General features: G+C 45.2%; 1 protein-coding gene across 1 annotated transcript in view; it reads left to right on the top strand.

The window, feature by feature from the left end:
• Positions 1–8,954, top strand: part of tnfaip2a (tumor necrosis factor, alpha-induced protein 2a) — a gene marked incomplete at its 5' end in the record, with an annotated part of 29,404 nt that extends 20,450 nt beyond the window's left edge. Inside the window, 4 exons of the mRNA XM_079526429.1 lie at positions 1,889–2,014; positions 2,173–2,328; positions 4,693–4,814; positions 8,374–8,954. Of these exons, the coding sequence (XP_079382555.1) occupies positions 1,889–2,014; positions 2,173–2,328; positions 4,693–4,814; positions 8,374–8,536 (567 nt within the window). The 3' untranslated portion in view covers positions 8,537–8,954. The remainder of the gene's footprint in view (positions 1–1,888; positions 2,015–2,172; positions 2,329–4,692; positions 4,815–8,373) is intronic.
• Between the last annotated feature and the right edge of the window lie 1,252 nt (positions 8,955–10,206).

Below are 10,206 nucleotides of genomic sequence, written 5' to 3'. Positions count from 1 at the left end.
AGGGGGTCCCCAAATTATTTTCAAAAAAAAAAATATATATATATATATATATTTTCACGGTTTTTCAAAAATAGCAGACCTACAAGCTCGTAGCGCGCCACTCGGTGGCGCGCTACGAGCTTGTAGATCTGCTATTTTTCAATAGCTAAATTATAACAATGCTTAAAACACCAAAAGGGGTTCCCGCCCAAAATGGTTTAAGGTTATTGTAGCAGTCAATTTATATTGGGGGTCGGGAGGGGGCGGGGCGGGGGTCCCGAGACATTGCCAAAGCATTTCCGGGGGTCCCCGGCCAAAAACGTTGAGAACCCCTGCCCTAGGTGAGCAGTTACAGTTAGCGCCCCAGCCTGTGTCCCCTGTGATCTTTCCCTAATGAGACTGATCGTGGGTAGCTACTGGGACGTAAGTCGGGACTTGATCACCCCGGCTGGGTCGCCTGAGTGAGGGGTCAGGCACGCCTGAGCCATGGAGCAAACGGAGCAGCTGCGACACCAGATTAAAATGAACTGTCGCATTGCGACCCCACTTTAAAGTACATTTTAGCTGGTCAGTCAGTGTGTGCAGACTCAGAGAGAGAAGCAGCACTGCTCTGCTGATTAAATTGATATGACCTAGATATGTCATATGCGCATCCGCATCTGACTGGCAAGTTAATTAGTTATTTGGCAACACCTGTGTGAAATACCAGAATAAGCTTTTTCTTTTTTTTTGTGGCCATCTACAGGCCGGCCATGACTGTACTACAGCTGGAAGTTTTTTCCACAGCTGTGGAATTGAGATCCTTTTTTTTTTACTCATATAATCTGCTATGATTTCTTAAATTATTATTCATGACATGAATGTGCAGTAGCCTACCAAAAAAAAAGGAAATTTAAAAAAAGATATAATGTCACGTTATTATTTATATAAATAAAAAGTGGACTGGTTGGAGGATAAAATAAATAGTATTCTTAAACTACATTTGTGTGACTTTTTTGGGGGGTTTTTTGTATCATCGTCTCTGCTCTGCTTTTTCTCCCTGGAAATAAAAACGTCTGGGTTTCCGAGGCTACTGCTCTGCTGCTGACGCTATTTCCGGTTACCTTTACGCACGGGGCGCACGGATTTGAATTTCTCCGGTCAGCCTGAATGTGTGTGTTGTTGTTGTCAACATGGCTCAGAAGAGAATGAGTGATTTATTTGGTGGGTCCAAGCCCAAATCAAGTCTAGTTCATGAACCCTTGGCCTTCATGAGCACCAGCAGCAGTGTTCAGCAGGGAACGAGTGCTAACGTTGAGTCCGTTGTCGTCGGAGGACAATAATAAAAACAACAACAGCAGCAGCAGCAGCAGCACAAGCAGCAGTGTCCATCTCATGTAGCCTACATAATGACATTCTGGACACGTAACTCACGTTGGATATACAGTAAATGCCATGATGAGGGAATTAACCACCCCGGAGCGCAAGAGCACATTTGGGGTTTAATGCCAATGTCATTTGTAGCCTAAATAGGCCTATGCCTTTTTATGATGCATTTTGTCAGTTTGTTCATATAACTTGCGTGTGGAGAGGGAAAGTAAAAGCCACTTTTACGCGCATGAGTCCAAATCTGTGCTCCCCCACCTGGAAACAAAGTTAGGCGCCCCTGTGAGGGGTGTGATGTTCGAGAGACCCGAAACCCCGATGACCTTGGGATACATCACTGAGGATATGTCCCAGGTGCATCCACGCAATGTTTTTTAGTTGCTGCCTCCGGAGTCCCACAGGGCTCTGTGCTTGGACCAGTATTATTCTGTAGTCTGTATAATATGTGGAAACCCTTGTCGAATCGAGTCGACTTGTGAGGTCAATGACTGTGTGTGTGCGTGTGCGTCTGCGTGTGCGTGCGTGCGTGCGTGCGTGCGTGCAGGTGTGGTACAGACAGCTGTGGACCCAGGGTTGGATGCAGGACGGAGAGAAGGTCGTGGACGGACTGCTGAGCCTTCTGCATGAACACCTGTCTCACCTCTCTGACATCAAACCCACCTGTATGGAGGTGAGACCCTCTGTCTGTCTGTCTGTCTGTCTGTCTGTCTGTCTGTCTGTCTGTCTGTCTGTCTGTCTGTCCCTTTCTTGATATGTGTGTGTGTGTGTGTGTGTGTGTGTGCGTGTGTGCGTGTGTGCGTGCGTGCGTGCGTGCGTGCGTGCGTGCAGGTCTTAGTGTCCCGCCTTCACTCGGCGGTCTCAGTGGAGTACGTGAGGAGGATGATGAAGAGGAAGTTGAGGATGAAGAGCAGACAGGAACAGGAAACGGCCGCCAGGCTGATGCTCGACGACGCCCACAACCTCGACCTCTACTTCACTGATCAGGTGACGCACGCACGCACGCACGCACGCACGCACGCACGCACGCACGCACGCACGCACGCACGCACGCACGCACACACACGCACACACACACACGCACACACACACACACACACGCTCGCTCGCACCTACCTCAAACTATCACCTAACCGCAAGCACGGAGCAGCGCATGTCCGACCGCTGTTTCCGCATGTCAGATCTTTGGTATGTCAGATCTGCGTGTGCATCCCCGCACATGCCCGCATGCACGCACAGACACACATGCACGCACACAATTTAGACCTGTAAGCTCTAAATTGTGTGTTTAGACCTGTAAGGTCTAAATTGTGTGTGTGCGTGCCATGTGTACACCATTTCTACACTCTCAGAGTCATACACCTGTAAGGGTCCATTTGGTTCCATTTCTACACTCTCAAGAGTAGGTATGGAGCTCGATAACCGATACCCGATAAAATCCGATAACAAGCTTATTGAGTACCCGTTATCAATACGTTTTGGGCTTATCAAGCCTGTTATCTTGCATAGCGGCACATGAGGTCATGTTCAAACAATCATGGCAAGAGGCGATCAAGACATAAATGTAATCATCCATGCTGGCACAAACATGTCGATCTAAAAGTGTATTCATACCTACCAACTAGCGCTGCCAGGGTAAACAAAATAACACTTTGAAGTTTAACAGTTTCTTTAAAGATGGAGTGCCACGATTTTTTTCCACCCTAAAACATGATCATCAGGTATTATTATAATATATGGGGGAAGAACTTTTTCCAAAAAGTGTACAGTATTTGTTAAAATCATGCTTTTATGTGGACACGCCCACCAGTTCATTAAGTATGCCTGGTTTGCCTGGTGGGTGGTGATGGGTGGTGATCCACCTGAACTGAAGCCGCACCCACAGCTGTAGTTGTATGATAAAGGGGGAGGGGTTAGGGGAGGAGCTGATAGTGTGGAGTCACTATATTACTGTTTATTTCATTGGCCCGTTTGACTGTCAAGGGTTCAGCCTCCAGGAAGAAACCCTAAATACAAAGTTAATACACCATTGCACATAAAAATGACTCCAGGGTGTCTAATGAAGTACCGTCACCTCATAGACACATGAAAAACTGAAAAAATACAAAAATTGTGGCACTCCATCTTTAATATTATTTTATTGGTAAAAAGGTCAATTGCCTGTTAGAAATGTACTGTATTTGAAGGCCCTAGTAAAAGATACTGATTCTTTTCAGAATTTATTGTCTCCTGTCTTTCCACAAAATAATAGAAAATGCTCAATAGTGGGCTCGATAAGAACCCGGCTCGATATTGATAAGGTGATCGTTATCAATAAAAATTAACGAGCTCCATCCGAGTCACACACTCGTAAGAGTCCATTTGGTTCCATTTCTACACTCTCAAGAGTCACACACCCGTAAGGGTCCATTTGGTTCCATTTGTACACTCAGAGTTACACACCAGTAAGGGTGCATTACGGCGCCAGTGATTTCTCTTCCGCGTTTCCTAATCGCAGCCAGCTGGCTGCTGGCTGTAGGCTCCATAGAGCACCGAAGTCCTGACGTCACTTTCAGTAGAGGGCACCAACACACAGGTTTATAGGTTTTTTATTTGTATTGAAATCTCCATAGGGCGATTTTATGTTGCTTCATATAAGAACTGTGTTTGAAAAATAAACCGACCACCCCGGCCTTTTCACTCATATGGATATGAAGCATCGACTGAAGGTGGAAATGTACAAATATACCCAAAGAGTAACAAAATAAGCGTTAGAAACGAGCCAAACAACCCAGAGACTACATTTCCGGGTAGGCTGCTTCTGCCCGCAGCCCGTCGCACAACAGAAACTGAACGTTAATTACGTTTATTTTTATTTTTATTTTATTGATATATAATGTATCATGGTTAGTACGAGTCGAGTCACCACCAGCTGAGCTTACGTCAACGAGGAATCTCAGGAACGCAATATGTTGTCAGCTGGGCGTGACGTATATGCTCAGCGACATTGCATTCATATGTATTTTCAAGGCTTTTGCGGTCACATTAATTCCATTTTCTCTAGAAACTGGCTGTATCAAATATGAATGGACATCATTAACGACGCACAGCCACTCCCCTGACAGAAACGCCGGGGTGGTCGGTTTATTTTTCAAACACAGTTCTTATGAAGCGACATAAAATCGCCCTATGGAGATTTCAATACAAATAAAAAACCTATAAACCTGTGTGTTGGTGCCCTCTACTGAAAGTGACGTCAGACTTCGGTGCTCTATTGCATTGTCTTGATAAGTAACCTAGCTACTGGCTGATATGGGTTGATAACATTCGAAGCATGTCTGTCCGTCCGTCCGTCCGTCCGTCCGTCCCCAGGGCTCCAGAGAGACAGGTGTGTCCGCGGTCCTGTCCAGGTTGGCAGAGGTCATCAGACTCCAGGATCCAGGAAGTATACAGCTGGAGGTCGCAACGCTGGCCAGAGACTACCCTGACCTCAGGTCTGTCTGTCTGTCTTTCTTCACAGGTCTGTCTGCAAGGCAGACTGCAAGGCATTATCACCCCATTCCACTGGTATCATACCATTGAATGGGGCCAGTATGGCCGTTATCATACCATCTTATGGGCCCAGTATGGCCATACTGGCATACTCACTGTTTCAGTATGTCATTATCAGCGATTGTCATTATCACTGATGTCCTGACGGAGGCGCGCCGTGTCTGGTGGCCTTGAGCTACGTGAGGCACCGCCGAGCGAGGCGCTCCGAGCGAGTCGCCGTGCCGAGCGTTGCGAAGGCCACCAGACCCGACTCAGCGCCGTCCGAGTTACGTCCCGATAGGCAGAGAATAGTATTAGTAGCCCCTAGTTTCCATGCACCGACAATAGTTGGAAATGACACGTCCACCAGGGGGAAACCTTGACCAGGCTATGGTGAGTATGCCAGTATGGCCATACTGGCCCCATAAGATGGTATGATAACGGGACATACTGGGCCCATAAGATGGTATGATAACGGTCAAATCGGCTGGCATTATGGCATGTTCGGTCAGATAACTCACGACTCTGAGAGATTGAACAAATATTTTATTATAGAATGAGAATACATTCATACATTGAATGGATATATTATCTTGGCGTTCGGCTCTGCTACATTTTCTCCCTGCTCGGCACAATTACACAGGTGCAGCAGGGCTGGACTGGCCACAGGTCATACCGGGCATTTTCCCGGTGGGCCGCGACTGTAGGGGGCCGCCATGATTTAAAAAAAAAAAAAAAAAAAATGGCGTGCTGCCATTCTGCCATCATGATAATGTCACTGTACCTGTATCAGTGAGTGACAAAGGGTTGTGTAGTTGTCTGTTGGTTTCAGGGCCGGTTCTAGGCATAAGCAGTATAAGCGGTCGCTTAGGGCCACAACCACTGAGGGAGAAGATTTTATTTTATTTTTTTAATGTATCCCCTATCCCATACATGGGCTACTGGCGGCCTGAGGGCCACATGTGGCCCCCACCTTCACTTAATGCAGCCCGCAGGTTAATATCAACTGTAGGCTGGGGGCCACATGTGGCCCCCAGCCTACAGTTGAGGGATGTTTATACCATCCCTCTACACTGGGGGCGCTGTTTATACCATCCCTCTACACTGGGGGCGCTGTTTATACCATCCCTCTACACTGGGGGTGCTGTTTATACCATCCCTCCCCACTGGGGATGCTGTTTATACCAGTCAGTCTGTCATACCATCCCTCCACACTGGGGGCGCTGTTTATACCAGTCAGTCTGTCATACCATCCCTCCCCACTGGGGGCACTGTTTATACCAGTCTGTCATACCATCCCTCTACACCGGGGGCGCTGTACAGAAAGAAGTAAAAACTATTTTAATAGAGAACTAGTTAAAAGGTTAAAAGGTTCAAACTAGAAAAAGAAAAGGCCCGCAGGTTAATATCAACTGTAGGCTGGGGGCCACATGTGGCCCACACCTTCACCTAATGCGGCCCTCAGGTTAGTATCAACTGGCGGCCTGAGGGCCACATGTAGCTCCCACCTTCACCTAATGCGGCCCGCAGGTTAATATAATAATAATAATAATAATAACTTTATTTATATAGCACCTTTCCAAAAACAAGTTTAAGTGCTTTACAGATAATAATAGCAGTAAAAAATAAACACAATTAAAACATTTCATAAAAAGGATGTGCAATAAAGGTGAGTTTTTAACCGTGATTTAAAAGAGGATACTGAGTTTGCCAGCCTGAGATCCTCAGGCAGTGAGTTCCCCAGCCGAGGGGCCCGTACAGCAAAGGCCCGGTCGCCTTTTGTGATAAGGCGAGATTTTGGAACCTTTAATAGGGTTAAACTGGATGATCTCAGGCAGCGGCCAGGTTTGTAGGGAGTTAAAAGATTACGAATGTAAGCAGGTGCCAGACCATTTAGAGCTTTAAAAACAAGTAATAAAATCTTAAAATCTATTCTAAAACTTACAGGTAACCAATGGAGTGCCGCAAGGACAGGTGTAATGTGCTCACTTATCTTTGTGCGCGTCAGTAGTCTAGCAGCTGCATTTTGTATCAGTTGTAGACTGTGTAAATGTTCTGTTTACTGATACCTGAATAAAGTGCATTGCAGTAATCTAATCAGATAACTCACGACTCTGAGAGATTGAACAAATATTTTATTATAGAATGAGAATACATTCATACATTGAATGGATATATTATCTTGGCGTTCGGCTCTGCTACATTTTCTCCCTGCTCGGCACAATTACACAGGTGGTGCAGTACTTAGTTTAGACAGTATTTGGTTTAGACTAGTCATTGGTTAGACCAGTCATTAGTCCTACAACTACAACCTATCTCAAACCCACACCCTAAACCTAACCTCCCACGGGGCAGCACATCTAAACCTAACCTTAACCCATGTCTAACCAATGACTAGTCTAAACCAAGTACTAGATAGATATACAATAACAACCCCCCCATGGGGAACAGAAATAGCAGAGCCCACCGGTGGTGCTGGGGTGGCGGTGGGAGCAAACAGCGCATAATAACCAGGAACCATATGCAGAACTAAAGCAGGAAGAATTCAGTCTTAGGTTATCTTAAATACCTCGCCCAATTGATCAGCCACATCAACGTATGACATGTGGGTCTTGCAAACAGCTGTACACACTCGCATAGTAATGCAGCGTATTAACCCCTCAAGTATATCTGACTGAACTAACTCTGCAAGCTACGTATCGTATTGTGTATTATTGTATCCTGACTTACTGCAAGGCATTTTGGGAGATATGGTTACCATACAATTATACAATTTACAATTTAGGCATTTAGCAGACACCAGGGTGATTTACAGTAAGCAAGAACAACACAAGGTAATACATCAAAACACATAGTCATCAAGACATAGACATAGACATAGTCATCAAGAATCATAAGCAAGCTACGAACCTAGCATCTGTCTGACTGTAGAATATCTGTACAGTGAGGCTATGAGCAGGGGTTGTAGCACCAAATTCTGGGCCTTGGGACAACACGCACATTTTTTCTTTTCTTTTTTTTAATCCAGGCTGTTGATGCCCCCCCCCCTCTCTGGGTAATCTGACTCCGCTAGCTGGTGGCAGCAGTGAGTTCCTCCTCCTGCTCCCATCTGGTCCCTCTCGGGCAGAGACAATGTACTCCGAGCCATTTCTGACCGGAGAGATATGTGGCCACTAGAGGTGGGATCAACGCGATACTGATGACGTATTGAAGCGCTGCCACAGTGCAAATGTAAACACAACCTAACAAGACTACAACTCGAAATTATTATGGAGATATCATCATTTTTGTCCAGCTGCTTCCGGTTTATCGTTTCTGCTTGAGAGAGCCCAGATGCAGGCAGGAGGAGGGAACTTGTGAACTCAATACTGCCGCAATCTGGCGGAGTCAGGTTACACCCTGGGGCCCTAGTAATTGTGTCCCACCAGTCCGACGTCCCTTGCTATGAGTAAACACTATAGAGTGCTATGTCTACATAAAATGCTATCTAAGTATGTATCATTGTCTTGTTTATTATTGCAGTGCTCGTCACGTGTCGGCACTCCTGTCCGTCAAAAGCACCCTGTCCTCCGCCGACCTCAGATCAATCAAACTCAGTGTGGAGGAGGTCCGCCCATCGCTCTCCTCCACCAATCACAGCCTGCCGTTCTTCTCCAAAGTCACGGTCAAAGGGACAGGCAAATAGGGTATCAAAACATGAAGAGACACATGAAGAGTCTGTCTGTCTGTCTGTCTCCAAATGTCCGTAGATCCTTAGATGGCTTTGTTACAGTACTTAACCACCTCAGCCCTAGGTAATGTACAGCAAAATATGTGACAATTTTCACCTATAATGGCGTGTCCAAAATAGTGACACCAGGGTGGAAGTGGTTAAGTAGATTCTAAATATTTGTGTTTAGCTGTTTACTATGAAAAGCGCTTTTGATACTGGGTACATTTAATGTGAGCTATTATACTATAAGTGATGCTTATGAAATTCACTGGAGTCACTTTGTAAAAATATATGATTCATAATCATTTCACATGAGTAAGAACTCATGTGAAATGAGTATGAATTATTACTGGAGTCACTTTGTAAAATTATATTTACTTTTACTCATGTGAACTGATTATTAATTATTACTGTTGTCACTTTGTAAAATTATATTTACTTTTACCCATATAAGATTTTCATGTTCTCCCGTCCTTTACAGAGCTGACAATATATTGTGACGTCACGTGTGCGCCTATGGCTTAAGTATCCATATGAATCATCATTATCAGTCTTAATGTTTTCTTTTTAGTCTTAATGTGTCTTATTGTTTTGTGACAAGCTGTCATATGCACGCACGCACGCACGCACGCACGCACGCACGCACGCACGCACGCACGCACGCACGCACGCACGCACACACACACACACACACACACACACACACACACAGATGGTATGAGGTTATGAACATCTGTTTGATGCTAGCGAGGAATGTTCCACATTCTCTCACAGCAAAGCTGGGTGATTGAAGTCTGTGTGCTACTGTTGAATTCCAACTCCATGACAGTTTCTCACTGTTGCTAAGGTCTTTTTTCCCCACCTAATTTTGAACCAAATGAATTGATTCAGATCCCATAAAGTTGGTTCGGAACTGGAACCAAATAGTCCGGCAGCCGAGGTGGACGGGTGGGAAATTTGGTATAGGCCTATAGTCTGTTAGTATTGGGCAATTTATTTTATAGGGGTTTCTTGTGACCCTACCATTAACATCATATGGCAGGCAAAAATGACAAAACTTGACAAACTTTCCTTTTGCTTTAAGTAGCATGTGACATGTCAAACTATGGGGGTTTTCATTATTCTGAATCCATTCCAAGCATTAGTTTTGCACAAAATACACAAACGGCCATAGACATAATGACAAATGTGATGAGGTCAGCACATTTTGGGCACATTTGGGCAAGTGGCTATGGCTGCTTTTAGCGGAGTGTATTTTGTGCAAAACTAATGCTTGGAATGGAATGGATTCAGAATCATGAAAAACCCCTAGTTTGACATGTCACATGCTACTTAAGCAAAAGTCAAATTTGACATTTTTGCCAGCCATAGGATGTTAATGGTAGGGTCACAAGAAACCCCTATAAAAAAGATTACTAACAGCCGGTCAGCAAGTGGATTCATGAATGTATGTATATAGACAATTTTTTAGGCCAATAAAAAAGACTATATACCAAATTTCCCGCTTTAAACAAAAGAAGCCTGTCGGCTGTCGGACAAATAAAATCACACCCGTGTGAACTGAGTGCAACTCCCCCCCTTCCACTGCCACACCCCCCACCCCCCTCTCTCTCTCTCTCTCATTAGCAGGCAACAGTGCAGCA

The sequence above is a fragment of the Electrona antarctica genome, assembly GCF_951216825.1.
Source record: "Electrona antarctica genome assembly, chromosome: 17".
Classification (NCBI taxonomy): Eukaryota; Metazoa; Chordata; class Actinopteri; order Myctophiformes; family Myctophidae; genus Electrona; species Electrona antarctica.
The sequence above is the reverse complement of the archived record's forward strand: the minus strand, read 5'-3'. Positions and strand labels throughout refer to the sequence as shown.